An 18,226-nucleotide genomic window follows, 5' to 3' on the forward strand; every position below is an offset into this window, starting at 1 on the left:
TCTACTTTATTGCAAGGCTTGTGTTCACATCTGAAGCTGAGATGAGACACTGAGCACTAAAACATCCCATTAGCTTGTGCTGAAGCTGAATTTGGCCTGGCTGTGCTGAGGTTCACGTGCCCCAGAGGCTCAGCCTGAGCAGTGCTCAGGGGCTGCTCTCTGCAGCTCTCTGCAGCTCTGGACACTTCCACAGCAGCTGCTGAGGCAGCCTTGTTCTCACAGCTTTGTTTCATTGTTCCCGTGGCCGTGCACCTGCAAACCCCAATGATTTTATATGGCAGGTTCTCGTGGGAAGCCATTACCACTGGTGTGAAAATCAGCCCTTTCCCCCAACCTTTTCATACCTCCCTTTGTAGGTGCTGGTTTGTGTCGGAGACAACAGCAGTGTTTGTAGGCAGTGTTTGTATAGTCGAGTGTACTCTCAACTATTAGTGTTTTAAACCCTGAAATATTAGCCAATAACACATGTGCACAGCAGGTTAACAGCCAGTGTGCAACCATTTCTCTAATTAGCTGAAAACTTCTCACAAAGAGGAGCATCCAAGAGGGAGTTTGAGTTGATCCCATCGGGAAAAAAGCATATAATAAATAGTGGGAAAGCATGCAATAAAAATCATCATCTTTCTCTTCATCCTCACCATTGTTGCCCAGGAGAGACAGCCCAGAGGATGCCTGGCTGGGGACCCCAGCTCTTCCCAGATGCCCACAGAGGAGTTCTCCCCTCTATTTCTGTGTGTCCTCATCTGCAGACCCTGCTCACATTACTCTGAGAGTGTGGCCCAACACCCTGCATGCAGCAGCCCCTACAGTGTGAATAAGAATAATGTGAATTATTGAAACCATGAGGATAGGGAAGGCCCCAAACAGTGATATGGCATTTTTTTTTGTTTTTTTACTAGGTCTGCCTCATTCTTTTGGTGGAGCAGAAAGAAATAGCTACTCCAATTCTATGCCTTAAATAGCACAAAATTTCAATGTAGATTTCAATATCAATAATAACTGGTATGTAGTTGGCAGTTTATTGAGTACTTACACATACCTACCAGCCATTACAGTTTTACCTGCCATACTGCACCTTTTTTTATAAAAATTGTGCAGCTGGGGATTTTTTCAGTTGCAACAGGTGGGTTTCAAAAGCCAAACTGCCCAACCAGTCTGTGTGACCACCAGACACCTGCCCACTCATTTTTTGACAGGCATGACTTTAGTCACAGTTGCTGTGAAAATAAATATTGTTGAAAATACATTTTCTCTTCTACCACTGAGACAGTTTTTAGCAGTTGTGGACATTCCCATGCCCTTCAGATGAATGAGGGCTACCTATCTTCTTCCTAGAACAGCAAACATCAAGCAAAGGGAGCTGAAGTTACTCTGAAAAAGCAACTTTATGTGAATCTGGAATATCCAGGGGTGCAGTGACCTATTCACTCACATTACACTCCTTGACTGCTGTTGCTTGTAGAGAGATGAGTAAAGCCAGAAAAGTCACTCAACTTTTGCCTTTTGGGCAATCTCACTCTGCACTGCTCCTTCCTTAGAAAGCTTCCAAAGCAGCTATTTTCACAAGCTGAGTGTTAGCAGGGTTGGCTGCTGTGATGCAGTTACCAGGTGTCTCTGTCAGACCCAAATCTTGGTTTTCTGTGCAAGCACAGAATGGGGGAAGAAAAAGGAGAAAAAGTGTGAGGCAATGGTAGTTTTACAGCCTCCTTGCTCAGCTTGCAGACTGAAGATAGGAGTAGACAAGCTTTACGATGGTTTGGAGAAATCAATACGTTTTCATTGATTCTTGTAGCTGCAGAACTCTCACCCAAGCACAAGCACAGGGGTGAGAGCATGAGTACATGACTGCCCTGCCACACTAGCTGTGTTCTCCTCAGAAACCTGCTCTTGGCTTCACCAGGGATGGAGCCTGCTCCCTGACACTGCTGCAGCAACAGCACCTGACCCAGGACCCCTCCACTTTTTCTAGAAAGTTCTAGAAAAAACTTCCCCCTTTTCTCCAGGGGAAAGTAGGTCCTGCAAAAATTATCCCCTGCACAAGCCAGAAACTCCAACAAAGCCAGTGGCAGCTGCAGCTGAAGGCACAGCTTCACTTAAGGAAAATACTGCCTTTACAAATCGACTATTTTCAAACAATGACACAAAGTCTATCGAAACAATGCATTGTGTTCCAAAAGAAAGAGGTCCACAAAGTTACATATGAAGAATGACACAGAAATAGAAACATTAGAACAAAACAGTTTGGAAAACCAGCTAAGAAGTTGCATAGTCAAAACAGAATGCAATTAAGAATTTGGAATAAGCATATAGTTTTGAAACAAAAGGAATTGGAAGCAAATTATAAAAATTTCAGTATAAAAATAATTGAAGCAGATTTGTGAGGGTTACATTTAGTTTGTATTTTTGCAAATCCTCTAAAAACATCAGTGAGAGTCTCTTAGAGTTGTTATGATTTTGCAGAAACATCAGTTTCCTTAATTGACATTTTCAGCTTCTGTTAGAAAATTTCTGACCTGCTCAACTCTACTGAGAATGTGTTCATTAGCAAAATGTGAAGGTCTCTCACCATTTTCAGTTGCTGCAAAGCTGTCAAATGGTGTAAAACTTACTGGAAGGTCCTTTTACTGTTATGGCCCACCTTTGCAGGTGACATTTTATAACAGATTTGATTGTGCCATGATGGACCTGACCTTTGTGCCGTGTCTTTTCTTCCCATTTCTTCAGCAGAGTCCATTATCTCTTGATCCAAATTCCTTCAACTCTTCTCTTTGACTTTGTGTTACTTTCCACTTCATTCCCAGGCTGCACCACCAAACACCCTATACCTGCTTTTGATGTCACCAAATAGTGACAATGACTATAAAGTTATTTCCCTTTGCAAGTCAAACCTGGAAGGTCTCTCTGTTGTTGTTCATTCTATTTCCATTGCTGGTGTAACTGTCCTTGTTGTTTTTCCCACTAGTGAAGAAAGGGCAAGTGTCATAATCACTGAAGCAAAGACTTTGCTTTGAAGCCGTATTGATTTTTCCTTTTCCCTTCTGAAGCTTTGCCAGGCTCCATAAAAGCCTGTGTCTTGTTCAGAAACTCTTTGGACTGAGAGACAACAGGGGCAGCAGAGCCAGCGGGGCATCTGCTGGGGAATGACAATCATGGCAGCAGCAAGGAAAAGAAAGAGGTCATTTTATTTTTAACTGTACTCTGTGAATGGTTGTGGATCAGAACAAAGCCAAACGGGAAGTGCAGCTTTAATTCCAATTTGTGATTCCTCCTTGTCCAAGCTTGAATATGAACATTTTTCTAGGGTTAAACTGTTGATAGCAAGACACTGAGACCACTTAAGTGACAGCTTGGCTAGAGGCTTAACCACGAAGGTGAGAGCAGCAGGACATTGTGGCACAGTGTTGTAGGGATGTGAGCCTTACCCTGCACTAGACTGGAGCAGCAGCATCATATGGACTCTGAGAACTCCTGAATGAAGGTCCAGGGCTACCACAGGACTCCTATTCAAGGGATCTGAAATACTCTGCTTATGCAGAAATATCCAGTAGTATTTATTCAGCTCACATGAACTGCAAAGACCCAAAATGACTCTCTCCTGCCACAAAATGCCTCTGTCTTTTGTAGGTTCCTTGCAGTCTGTGACCACATACACTTATTTATCATCTGCATTGGAGAGTCTCTCAGCACAAAGATAGGTGCTGGCTTCAAGCCTTAATTAAAGGTGGTGTCTCCCAGTGTCTCCACCACTCCTCCAACACATTTCATTCATGCTGACTCAGAGAAATGTCACTTACTAAAACATCGATGCCACTTCTTGCCATGCTTCTGTATTTCTTGGAGCTGTCAGGCTGGGGGAGCTGGTCTTCCAAAGCTCATTAGATAAACTGCTGCTGGAGCTGCATGTAAAATTACAGCAGCTGCCTTTTGCAGAGTAGGTCAAGTAATAACTATAGAAGTTTATTTTAGTATTTTAGTAGTTTTTTAGTATTTGAGTTTTCTATGGTTCATAGGTTGTTTTTTTTTTTTTTTGTAAAATTAGTACCTACTTCCAGAAATTAAATAACAGCAATAAGAATTATTCTTCCTGCTCATGAGTGTAGTCTCACACTCCCAGTCAGAAAGTTCTCTAAAACCTAAAAATCCATAAAATGGCTTCCAAATTCTCAGCTATTTTGAGAATTGTGCATATGAGACAGCTGGAAATGAGGCTTTTTTTTTAAACACCTCCGAAAAAACCTGCTATCAGCAGCAATGAGAGGGTTTTGTTGATTAAAGGATGTTTTCCACTATTCATTTGTAAGGGAAGTGAATCATTAAGTGCTGTCTGAAAACCTTCTTCATACTGAATGGAAAGAAAATGTTTTGTGGTCATTAGGGCTTACAGGAATAGCCTGAACACCCACCACCATCTATCTGTGCTGCAGATCAGCTCTGCTCCAGCTGCTGATGCCACCTGTCAATGGACTGCAGGCTCCCCCCACAGCGCTGCTGCTGCTTTTCCTCCCCTTCCAGCCAGCTCCACCAGCCAGGGCAGTTTCACAGCCTCTTTCTCCAAGGAGAGGAAGCATCTTAAAGCTGTGCCCGCCCTGATCAGGGGAAGAAAAGCATAACTGATGCTGTTTGCCCTGTCAGGACCTAAGCACAGCAAGTAATGAATAGAAGGAAGCTGTTTGGGTGTCCTGGTACAGCTTTGACTTTGCAGTTTCCTGTGATACCTTCTGGGACACGTCACACTGTTGACTTCTGCACCTGTGTTACCCACCCAGTTCTCAGTGTATATTTGTTTTCATTATTCCTGCATCCTCCTGCTGTTTTTCCTGACAAGCTCAGGGGCTGAAAGCTGCTTTCCCAGACCTTTAAGTAACAACCCATCATCTGCTGTGTACGGAAGGCTGCAGCTTGAATTTGTTTCCACAAAAGGCACATTACAGGACCTGCCTAATCAGCACTTACCTAAGTTTGCTCATGCCAGACAGAGTCAATTTACTGACTCTGCCTGCTGTTGACCCTGCTGTCTGCTCTGGGTTATTCTGGCCTGCCTCCACTTTCTGAAATTAAATGTTAGTTTTTTTAATTGTGAGTTTTAACTCTTGCCTAATGGGGCACAAGCTCATGCTGTTACAGATCTGTCCAAGTTAGGGGGACTGCGTGGAAAGGAGCTGGAGTGGGGTTGTTGACAGTAACAAAGTGGGTCTGTGCCTTCCTGTCCTTCATCTGCCATTGAATAGAGATGAAAAAGGTCCAGTGCCACTGTCCCCTTTCCAGTTCACAGGCACCACCATGGGACAGAGAATCATGATGGTTTATTACTATTCTTTCCTTTTTGTTGGTGAAAACATGTAAAACAAAACTAGTTCATTCAGAATAATAACTGCAATGTAATTTTGTAAAAATTTTGAAAAATATGGGCTATTTTTCTATACATTACTAAAAGGTATTACTAAATTTGACCAAAGAAAATATGAACTATTTTTTTTTTTCCTAAACCAAAAAATAAATGATTGGCAAAATTATTGTAGCACTTCTTTGTCTTTGATTTTTAATGAGACTTTTCTTTCTTCTATGCAACTATCTATTGTTGATGGCATTTTAAATATAGCATTACATTATGGGGAAAATGTAGTCTATCCTACATAACTGTCTAGATGGGGTGTCAAAGGTTTGCAGTCTGCAAATTTCAAGATCAGCTCTTTATAGTTTGATCAGTTTTCACCACCCACAATCAGGTTCTGACCATAGCAACACAGACCCAGGTTGAACATCCATAAACAAATAAACTCAGCACCTACCTGAGGGGTTGTGGACAGAGCACAGAAATTACAAAGTCAGCTTCACAACCTGATTTATGTCAACTGTGAAGAAGCTACAGATCTGCTCTACTTTGGAAACAACCAGCTGAAAATTTTAGCTGCTGTCACCTAGTGTGCAGCAAAACCACAGAAGGTCTGCTGAGAGGTAACAGCTGTGAGAGTTAAGGTCACCAGAAAGCCAACAGTTCAGATGAAAATTTTAAGCTCTGAAAATGTTTGCTTGTTTTTTCTTAAGATTTATTCCCAAGATTTAATTTGCTGTTTATGTTTCCTTTGCACACCAGCCCACAGCTCTATTACCAACATGGCACTGATAAAAAACTGAAATAAACTCTTTGGTTGCTCTCTCCTGCTGTGTTTCTGTCCAATGCCTGTAAATTCCCTGTGGAAGGCTGAGACCCCCTATCCTTACCAACCTGCACAGAGATGCTTTCCAGTCCCAGTGCTGCCTTCTGATGGCCTTTTTGGTTTCCCAGTGAGACTTGGGCACTGCCCAGACAGCTGGAGGAGCTAGGGAAGCTGCAGTATTTGTGGTGTAAAGCCAGATGTTTTCTTACACCATCACAGTGCTTGTACAGAGCAGTTCTGTTCCAGTCACCAAGTTGGAGTGCACCTGTGCAACAGCCTCACAACATCCCAGGGTTGTGTGTCACTAACATCAGCCAGGCAAAGACAATTTTACACTCAAAATTGAACAAGAACGTTCAAGATTTCTTGTTTCATTAGCATGTACCTATAAGAATGAAGATGGAAAATAGAGTAGATATTAATGCAAATCTAATTGCAGAAGCTGTCTGAATGCCAGCAGGGAAATTCCTGTTGTCAAGGATGAAAGACAAGACATCTCCCATTTCCCAGAAGTGCTCTTCATTAACTTTGTGAAAGTCAAACAGTTAATATCCAGGTAAGTGCTCTGCACAAGCTCCTTTGCTCTCCTCCTCAGAAAATGCCACACAGAATGCAGGACTGAAGGTAAGGACACACAGATAATGGGCACAATATTGAAAAAGGCTATTTTCTGCTGATCAGATGTGAACCATGTTTAATCATACCAATCCAAACACCTCTACTGCAAACCAAAGGCTGCTGTGCCCAGTATCTGGGTTAACAAGACGACAACTTCTTGGCAAATTATTCAAATAAATGAGAGTTTGTTGAAGATCTTGGAATCAATGTGTCCAAGGAATGCTCACAGCTGTTATCTGAAATTCATAATTTTCTAGCTTTGACTTCTAACCTGAGAAAGAGCTTCACAGAAGCCTTACAGATAACAGGATGGACATGCACTTGGTGCTGATTGCACCACAGGTAGTCCCCTTCAGCTGGTGCTTTTCCTATTGATCTCTCCTCTAAGGGGATGATGTTTAATAGCTTCATAAGCAATGAAGCCATCAATATCTGTCAGGATTTACACCTCTTTGACCTCAGCATGTGGCAAATATTGCTATCAGCTTTATGTGTTTGGTTCTGTTTGTTTTTAGCTTTTCAGTTAATCTGATTTCAACACACAGCATGAGGTTCAGAGGTTTGAGCAAATGCAGCCAAGGCATTCCTGTAGCTCCTCTCCAAGACATAAGTGATCATATTCTTCATAGCTCTCTTAATAGCCCTAATGATTTGCAGGACAATCAGGTCTCTCTCTGGTAAAATAAGTTTACAATGATTTATATGTAGTATTGCTCTAAAGTATGTTTTTATAAATCCTGTGGTCCTAAGTGCTTGTCACATGGATGTCAGAGACCATACAGAGGTCTAAAAATACTCATGTAAACCCTTCTGCAAATGCTTGGCATCAATGCAGCTATTGTATATCTTCATGCTCAACACAGGTTAAAATAGTGCCAGTCACTGTGACAGTGTAACTGGAGGCTGCTAAGCTGACAGAAATAATTTATTATGCTGCTTACAGCTAACAAAACCCCATGTGCTTTGGGGCAGTTTTTGAAAATACAACTCTCATCCTTTTCACATGTGAACTCTTGCTGTTCCTATCGTCTCTGGTAGTCCTTAGACAAAGGTTTGAAGCCTGCAAACACACTCAAAACTAGGAGAAAGTGGAATGTCTGACTGCATAAAATAAGGACTCCCTTGCATCAGAACAGGCAGCCAGTCCTTTTTGTTAAGTGCAGCTATTGTGTGCTAAATGTGTCTAAACCCACGCTAACTTCTGAGGAGAATCAGCCTGTTTGATCAAAGAAGCTCAAACTGGCAAAACACAGCAGTCTCACCAAGTGCTACAAGAAGCCCCATTTCTGCTGGTGTGCCAGACTGCTCAGTAGTGGTTTGATCTCCAAAATTCACTCCTCTGGGCTGGTGTTTTTCCTCCAGCTCCTCTTCCCTGCTCTCTCTCCCCTATGGCATTTCTCTGTTCTGCATTTCCACCTTGCTAACTCGCTCCTAATGGGACTTACCCCTCACAAAGCAATATCACAGGCAACGAAGCACTGTGGAACTGGCAATTGTTGTAAACCTCATCACTGTGCCTGATCTTGGATGCATCTATCTCATTTTGGAGCTATTTATAAAGATAAAGGAAATAAGAACTACTCCAGCCCATCTAAGCATGCCAAGGCAGAATCCACTCTGAAATGCATTCTGTGCTATAAAAGCCATGTGCAGCTTCCCCCAGTCGTAGCTATGCTTACTATTGTAAGGTTTCTACACTAAAAAGCCTTTTAAGTGAGGATTTTTTTATTACTTCATGCCATTCAATTCTGATCACTGCTGGTCTTACTTCCTCAGCCTGAGGCACATTGTAATAAAATAAAAACTGGGTATGAAAAGTTGTGATTCTGATCTATGCAACTGAAAGAATAATGATTGTTAATAACATATGTATGTACAAATAACTGCTTGTGTCAGGCTTTCATAGTTAAGTGTAGCTGAAAGACAGAAAGGATAGTAAATTTGTTCACTTCCTTTTGGTTCTCTCTTAGGCAGCAAGGAAAAACAGATAACCAGTAGATGATAATTTATCTAATACTAAAATTCCTACACTAGGCACCTAGCACTGGTGGTTAAATTTAGGAAGGAAGAATTTCATGCTGAGAACCTTCAACATCCAGCACAGACCTACAGCAGAAACACCTCCTACAATCATACCCCAAACTCCCACCCTCCTGCTCCTTTAAGAAGGAAGCAGAGGGCTGTTCCGAATTAAAAAAAATCAAAAATAAAAAAATAGAAGAGTAGAAAATTTGTTTAATGCTGTCCATCTGTATTTCATTCCTCCTGCAAGGAGGGGCCCATCTTTCCCAGGTGCAGTCAGCAGAAGTTTGGCTGTTTCCTGCAGGGTCAGCAGGGGCTCAGCTCCACGGGACAGACAGGCACTGCAACAAAACCCACTCCAGAACAAAGCTCTGAGCCCCTGCACAGCCACAAAAACACAGCAGCACTTGTCTGAAGTGTGGCCACGAGCTGCAAGGTGTTCATTTTTAAGTTTCTAATCTAGCAAGCAGTTTATGAGCCTCTCTGCTCATGTCTGGAGGCACACACTTGCCTTAGCTCCAAGTTCCCTGTGAAATTGCACCTCTGGCAACTTTCAGAGGGAAAAATTACCATTTGTGTGGGTGGGGTGGATAATTCAGCGATTGAGTGAACTCCCTGGCACATTCCTATCATTGACTGAAGGCATTCTTGTACCATGAGATGCTGCCAGTGCCCTTACTGGATGCTGGAGACACTAGAGCAGCCTAGAGTTCCATTCCCACCCTGAGCAGAAGTCCTTCTAGCTGGGACTTCATTATTAATTATATTAATTATATAAATTAATATCCGTGGATAGATATGCAATTACAAGTAAAACAATTTAAAGCAAAATTCCCACCTGAAGGAACAAGAACACTGATAAAATTAAGTGAAGAAAACAGATTTAAATTAATTCAAATATTTGAATTTGTGTGAGGCAGTAGAAGTGATGTGAGAGGGAATGAAGAACAAAATTGCACTTATCACAGAAGAAACAATTTTTAAAAAATCCTAACAAAACCTGTAAGGAAACAAAAAAAAAAATCATAATTGAAAGGATTATGACATTTAAGTAAATGATGAATTAATTGGAGACAACAAATTGCACTTAGCAATAGTCCATACTGTGATAACTTTATAAAAGTCAGAGCTTCTACTTTTAAAATAAAATCCCTAAGTTGAATTGTAGAATGGAACCAGGGCAAGTATGTATTCAACAAAGGGGTATTCACATGCAGTATTACAATACAGTCTAAATTCTAGTAACCAATGAGCACTTTTAGACTTAAGATAAACTGTATTGTTAAAAAAGGATTACTTATATAAAAAAAAAAAAAACAGAAAAAAAAAATCAGATATCTAATTATTATCATCAATACTGCATTACATTTTATAATGTTTATTTTTTCCAACACAGCAAAATTTGTGAGTCTTTTCATGCTTCTGTGGTGTATCTCAGAAATATGGCTGGGAGTGATTTTCCAAAGACATCTCTTTTCATGAATTTAACCCTGCTCTTTCCTCCTGGACAAGTCAAAAGAAAAATGCCCAAAAGGGTTCCTGGCTGCATCAATTAAGGTTTTATCTTTTGCTGGCTTCTGGTCAGCCTTCAGAGAATGAAGACACTGAAAACAGCCTATAAGAAAACCAAAACAAACCCAACCCAAAACCCAGCCCCCAAACCCTGGCTTGTTGTTTTTCTTCTATTACATTTTCTGCTCTTGGTCAGTGAACTCATGATTCACAAGAGGAATGATGTTCCTGTTATCTTCATCTTCTGTGGAGAGCAGGGTACATTTATTCCAGTTAATAACTGGGGAAAGAAAAATATATTTATGGCAAATGTATGGGTGTTAAAGAAAAAAGTCAGCATGTGATTGAACAAGGGAATCTCTACTAGCTGACCAAGAGTAATTGGTTTTGGGTGTTATTTACTGCAGTGAAGGTCCTACTTTCATGAAATTGCTCTAGACTTACTTCTATGCAAATAAGAGCAAAATTTATTCATTAGTTCAGCTGAATATCACCACTACATAGGAGTAACCTTATGAAAAATAGGAAAACCAACACTGTACAACCATATATTTGTCATCAATCAGTGAAATATTGCACAACTTTTTCTGAGAATGCACGAGGTGTCAGATGAACCATGGAGTATTCCTAGAACCTTCCATGTAGTGTCTGAGTGCCAGTGGTATCAACTTCCATTTGAAACAAACTGGCTCTTATAGCTGTAAAGCAAAAATCCCCTACAGGTTTGAAAACTACACTTTTATTTTTTAATGGCATCATTATAAAGCTCAGCTCACAGATGTTGTTGCCTGGCCTTGCTGACATTGAAAGGGGAAAATTCAGATGACAGAGAAAATCCAGCTATTTCTGTCCTGAATTTATAGCAACATGTGGCCTGGTTGTCTGTCTCTTCCCTTCCAGAATGGAGCAGAACAGAGCAGACTTCCAACTGCTGTGAAGTGTCACTGTGTCTTTGACATATAGGTCAACATATAGATTTGAGGATCAGGAAGAACTAAATGTTCCTTTCTGTATAGATTTTAACATAAAAAATACTACAGCATGCTAAGGCTGCAGACTCTGGTACAAATCTTTTCTTTGCATCCATGTAATTTCAGGGTTTTGGTTGGGTTTTTTTTAATATTGAAGACTTTTCCCTCTGAATTTTAGCCTTACATGCAAATATCCATAAGCATATTGTAAAGCACATTTTGAAGTCTGGTAGTGCTCATAAATCAGGATAGTTATATTTGTACCAGTTTTTGTGAGTGGGTGCTCATGTGCATGAGAAGATATGTGAAATTGGGCAGTGAGACAATGAACATTAAAGGTCCAGAAGCAGATCAATAGCTGGTGTAAATTGTCAGGGCTTCATTGATTCCCGTGTTCCCACGATAAATGCTAATTCAGCTGGAGCTAAAAACATTGTCATCATCTGATCAGCTGCTCAGTGACAGTGGGGAGTGCAGGATGAGGGGCAGGCATTACCTCCACCCCTGTGAATGGTGCAAAAAGGTAAAATTCCCTGCTTGGTTACATGATTTGAAATCTCCTTTATTGGCTGTGTGTGGGTATGCATGTAGAGGCAATGCTTATATACACAAGAAGGCATTTTCTGGGACAAATACATGTCTTCTACTGCTGTGATGGTACTTTTTTCTTCAAATGAAAACAAAATAAATTTCAAGAGACTGTATAAAATTTGCTTGTACAAATTTGTTGTGCTTCTATGAGGTTTTTCATACATCCCAGCAGCAAAGGGACACAAAACTCAGGTTTTAATCCACAATTTACATACAATACTTAAATTCGTTATCAAAACTAAAGCTTATTACAGAAATGATGGTTTCCCAGGTGTACAGATTACTGAGAATTATAATATTGACAAAAAAGGAATGAAGCCAGGTTGCATATAAAAATCTACACCTCCTAGGTGACTCTCAACAGGTTTTATTCTAAACATTTTCCACCAGATAAAGTTCATTACCTTGTTCTACCAATTTCCCATTTCACCAAGTTAAGATTTTACTGAACCTGTATATAAGAAATTAATTATACAATGGCATGAACAGAACCTGTGAGAAAAGGGACTTTGTGCATGGCTGGTGATGAACTCATCGATTCTGCTGTGAAGTTCTCTTGAACACCTTATCAAATGCTGCTGATTTCTGGTCTGCATACAAATGTATTGACGTGCCAGAATGGAATCAAATTAGAATGTTTAGAGTAAAAGTCCATTTGCCACGTTTCAAATTGTTCATATTTATTTGAAGGCCTCAGGATGGCATCTTAATCTTACACTGTCATTATTTCAAATAGAAAAAGAGATTTTTAATGCTATTTGGAGAAAGTCCCTTAGCTTGCAGACTGAAAAACCAAAAAAAAAAAAAATGCAGAACTGCTGCAACAGATATTTTGACAAGAGCTTTGAATGAAAAATAACAAAACCTCCGAAGGGAATTTCCCATTAATCTAATTTATTTGGAAGCACATTTTCACAATAATAATTAAATTATCTAACGTTCGCTTACATTAAAAAGCGACCATCTGTAACTGTTTAATATTAGAAAAAAAGGTGGAGGGAAAGGCCAATATTTTAAACTAATCACAGGGAAAAAGCAACAACTTCCAAACATCAAAGGATGTTTGACAGCTTCCTATGAAGTCAGCTGTTTCATCTCCTAGTGAAGTAGGCAACAGAAATTCCAGCATTTTCTGTGCAGTGGTGTCTTTAAAACTGTAACATGTTTATTTGTTAGACAACTATTCATCCAGTTTTCAGGGTGTTTGAGTAACAAAATAACTGATAATTAAAGACTTGTGACACAGGAATCCATGTTTAGTACAGACAACGAAAATAACAACTACATTTTCCTATGGAGGATTTTTTGCAGGAAGTTCATCCATGCCTTGCAAGTCTTCCGTGGGTGGAGAGTACCAGGTATGACCAACTGAGATACCATCGAGCAAAAAAGCGTTTTTTATCGGTTTTATTTCTCCTAGAAATGTCAGCACAGCACATTATATTGCCTGTAATTTGAATAGATAAACGAGACAATGATTCCATTGTTATTTTCTTTTCTCAAAATGGTAGAATACATTTTCTTAAAAAGGTCTGCAAACATATTTACAAAAGTGTGAAATCAATAAATGCAGGCTCTTTATATTTTTACTGAACTTCCAAAGACTGACTGATAACCTAATTTTATTGGAAATCTGGTCCAAGGATGATACAAGAAATTAAATATCACACTCAGTTTTGCTTTTGTGTAGGCTACCATGAAAAACAAATCAAATAGATAAAATATTTTGAAAAAGAACAAACTTATGTTCCATGAAGCACATGAAGATATTCCAAAACCATTTCTTATGTTTTCATTTCACCTTTAAAACATCTCTTGCTCTTAATGTTAAAACCTGGGACACCATCTTACTTTTGGAAAGCCAGCTGCTGTAATGTCAGTATAAAGTAGCCACTAAAATATCATTCACAGTATCTGCATCACAGGAATGGACTTTTTTCTTTTTCAAACAGGAGTGACAAAAATTTGTGTTGTTGCCTTTATCTTTCACATTTTAAATACTATTGGCTGACAGAAATAAAGTGTAGTGTCATGCTTGGTTTACCTAAATCATTTATTTTGTAACTAATAAAAGTAAACAATTACCAGATACTGTATATATAGAGATATATAGATATATGGCCACAAATAAACTATAGTAGAAAGTTATTTTGGTTTTGATAAAGTTAAGAAAAGCACATAAAATCATATTTCATTAATATCTTGTTTTATGGCCATCAATATTTTTGTATTTTTTTTTTTGTTTTGTTTCATCAACATAGCAAAATACAATCTTCTTATTAAACAATAATTATCAGATGGCAGACAATTCTTTTTATTGGTTTACATTGGCAGGTCACAGTCTAAAAGCACAACCACATCAGGCAGAAATTGCACACAGACCACCCTGGATTCTGAAGACTATTTTTTATGCTTCTACAAAAATACCTTAATTTAAAACTGGGGACTGTAACAAGTACTAAGTAAGTACATGATTTTAATTTGTTTGTTTGTTTGTTTTGTTTTTGTTTTTTTTTTGTTTGTTTGTTAAATAGGCAGGCAAAATAACTGAAATTGCAATACTTTATTTTGGTTTCATCTTAATTTTTAATATCTCTCTCAATGTTAGCAAACAGGCTTTAAACTTCTCAACAATCTCTTATAATAAAAGTTCAATCACCCCCCAAAAAATATAATACAATAAAACCCAGGTGATTTTTTTTTCCCATCATGGAACACTGCAGATTTATTTCAATTTGGCCTGTTCCTCACCTTTTTTTTTTTTGTTTGTTTGTTTGTTTTTGTGTTTGTTTTGTTTTTGTGTTGATATTGCATTTTTAACTCATTCCTGAAATCTGGAGGAGATTTATGTGTGATGACAGTCACAATATCAATATTTCTGTAAGAAATGGCTGTGGTGGGGCTGGCCCATCAATATTTAGTTTTATTAATTGTAGAAGGCATCCTCATGTCTTCAAAAACCAGACTGGTCTTAAGATATTACTCTTTATTTGAGACAGTTACCATTACTTCATTAAAAAATGACAAAACAGCAATAAACATTTTAGCTCTTTAATGAGCAAAGATCAGGTCTCTTAACATTGGAATAATATTCGTTATCCAGATTATCTTTATTTCACTCAGTGACCAGTAATATGGCCAAGAAATACAAAGTAATTTTCCATCAAGTAGTATACAATTTTTGTGTGTAATAAGCTTTCATTCTTGAAAAAGAGTAACTGAAAAGAAATGTTTCTGTTACTGCAGTTAGTTTGTCAGAGAAAGTTCTTCGCATTATCTTACAAACTATCAAAATTGCTAGTAATTTGAAAAAATGTAAAAAAAAATCACATAACTTTAGTCTAATAGAAATATAGTACAGGTAAGAGAGAAAGTATTTATCAGGGATGTGCTCTTAAGTCCATCTCAATTATTTCTTTTATATAAATGTACATCTGATTACATATACAAACGTTTTGAAAGGACCATGGTATAGAATTACTGGAAAGCAACAGGGGAATGAAAAATTTCTTGTGATTTTAGAACATTCACTTCAAATCACACAAACATATGTAATATCAAGATTTTTAAATTTCCAGTTGTTGGCTCTCTCCCCGTTCTCATACACCCTCTTTTTCTACACTCTTGCCATCTGGTCTAGAGAATTAATTGGAATGACAAAACTGATGTATAGCAAAAAGGGAATTAACATTATATCAAAGTATTATAATTAAACTTTGTAACATGCAACATGAGTTGAAACAATAAACTGAAAGGTGTAATCAGAGCAGTAATATTGGGGCATTTTTAAATGGCAAAATGTCATTGCAATTAAATTTTTGGACACACTTTACCTTATCAATTTGAACAAAATATTCTGTAACTAAATCACAGCAAATTATAAATCCTTCATCAAAGGAAATTCCATTATAGTTATTTCAAAGTTAGAAATTATTTAGGTGGAAAGGAAAAAGAACATTAATAGTATACATTTTTTTGTCTGGGATTCATCTCAGGGAGGGTCCACCACTGTATATCTAGAATGCCATAAATACCTTTAAGAACTGTTGCAATCCCCTCTCTTTCACAGGCTACCATGAAATACTGTACTGTAATTACTTTTGCTCCTTTTAAAAAACTTCTTTAGGTTGTGCCAATTGATGGAGAAAGCTTCTATTAAAAACTCCAATGGGATGAGAAGAATTTTAATTACGGCTTAATCAGCAGCACAGCCACCAAGCATATAAATTATCATGCACATCGTGCTAAAAATATCCAGTTTCCTTTATTCCCACAACTTTTATACTGACAGCACTTATGTGATAATGTTGTACCTGCCAGGCTGTAAAACTTCTCTGACTGGCAGAATTCAGCATGAGCCCCTTTCTAAGGCCTTAACAGCATTGGTGCTTTGTGTACTTATTCAAATATGTAAATATGGTCTACACAAGAAAACAGGTCCAAATAAAAATTGGTGAAAATTATCTGACATTCCATTAGTGTGTCCCTTGTGCATATTTATAGGTTTTTAAAATTTTCAGTCATAGTTCTTTCCTGTTTGTGTTGCACATGCCTAATTCCATTATGTAACTTAAATCTTCAAAAAATTAATACTTGAATGTGAATGAAAAAGTATCATTCAGGACAACTGCTTCAAGCAATTGCAAACAGTTGGGTTTTTTTTGTTTTTTGTTTCTTTTTTTTCCTTTTGTTTTGTTTGTTTCTTAAGTTCATTTGATATATGTACAATTCATTTTTTTCAAAACCCCAAATGTTCTTGATATGTATATTCACATAATATTCCTCCATATTTAAATAGTAAGAGTCTTGTAGGTTGAAAGCCAAGTAATCTTCAGTAATATCACCTACTGTAATCCATCAAAAAATAAAGTTTGTTTCGTCTTGTCTGGCTATACCCTGGTTGTTGAGTGTGAATGGGGGTGGGGATGAGGATGGGGCAGAGTATTGTTCTGTCCTCCGGTAAATGTGTTGAATGTGTGTAGGGGCTGAATCCCTGGTATAGTGTTGGGGATCATTGTGATGGTGTTGGGTGTCATTAAGGGGATATCATCAGGAGACCTTCTCATAGCTAGCGTGTAGTCTGGGGGACAGGCGGTCCTAAGAACCACCTCATGTGGATGGATGGACTCACATTCATGATCCAAGTCAGTGTGCTTCATTTGGAGGGACATTATCTCCTCTTCTTGTGCATGGGTGAGATCATTGGTAGTGGTACGTTGTGGGCTACATCTCCTGTGGACGTCATGTCTCCGCTTGTCCTTTTTGTAGTACAACGCTGCAAAGGCCAGAATGTTCAGGAACAGCAAAGATGCGCCAACTGCGATAGTAACGCTCAATTCTGTTGAGTAGTCCCTTTGATCCACTGAAAATGGGCTTGGTTGTTGTTTGGGATCATCTTGCTTGGCTGTAGGAAAGGCTGAAGTAACTGAAACAGAATTTTTCCTTGTGGGTCTGAAAGTATTATCAGTCGATGGCACTTTAGTTGTGGTAGAGGTATACTGTGAAATGTCGTTAAGATTGTGCAGATGAGGTACCAGTTCCAACCAAAGGTTCACTTTATTGGCCCTATAGTGTTCTTTAACTCGTGGTTTTAATCCAATGTGAAGATACAGCTGGTCTTTCTGAGAATATCTGGTCCATGCTACTTCTTCAAAACGATTTGGTTTTGTGTGGATGAATTTTGTGTCTTGCGGCACTGGCTGATTTGGGTCACTAAAAGAAAAAGATATCTCCAATGTTACAAAGCATTTCAAATGGAAATATAACATTAACATAATTAAGATTTTAGACTAAATATTTAAGACTGCCTTTGGATGGAGCAGAGTGCTATTCCCTAAAATTAGAGGCCTTAATAATCTTGATTAGAAACAGCATTATGCAAAAGAACTTTTCTTTTACACATACTTCAGTGACTTCTCTGGTTCTCCAGAATGTTGGTGTCTCACAGTGAAACCTTGTGCTGCTGAGGGAAGTTTGCCTGGGGAGTGAGGTGATGTGGACAAATGTCTGTGAGAGACCAGTGTGAGAGAACACTAAGATTTTCTTTGTCTTTTTTGGCAGCATAAAGTCCATACAACTCTGCATTTCCGTTCCTGTGAATCATCTGTGGCCTTCCAGAGGGGAAGGATCATGGCAGAGCACAACTCAGTGCAATGCATAGTCAAAAAATAAGTGGTCAAATGTAACCAAGGTTTTTGAACTCCTGTGAAAAAAAAGAATTAATGAAAATGGCAAAACTTTCTAAGTTTAAAGTCACATATTTTGTGGTCAGAAGCGAGAATTTAAGACAAAATATGCTACTAAAATAAGCTGTATTATATTTGATGCAATATTTATGTAATTTTCTGTCTCATG

At 38.5% G+C, this 18,226-nt stretch overlaps 1 protein-coding gene across 11 annotated transcripts in view; it reads right to left on the minus strand.

Moving 5' to 3' along the window:
* Positions 1–12,050: 12,050 nt before the first annotated feature.
* The window catches only part of NLGN1 (neuroligin 1), a 427,380-nt gene continuing 421,204 nt past the window's right edge, over positions 12,051–18,226 (minus strand). For all 11 annotated transcript variants that reach the window (XM_015638001.3, XM_015637998.3, XM_015638003.2 and 8 more), the window contains one exon: positions 12,051–17,584. In XM_015638001.3, coding sequence (XP_015493487.1) covers positions 16,762–17,584 — 823 coding nt within the window. In that variant the 3' untranslated portion in view covers positions 12,051–16,761. The remainder of the gene's footprint in view (positions 17,585–18,226) is intronic.

The sequence above is a fragment of the Parus major genome, chromosome 9, assembly GCF_001522545.3.
Source record: "Parus major isolate Abel chromosome 9, Parus_major1.1, whole genome shotgun sequence".
Lineage (NCBI taxonomy): Eukaryota > Metazoa > Chordata > Aves > Passeriformes > Paridae > Parus > Parus major.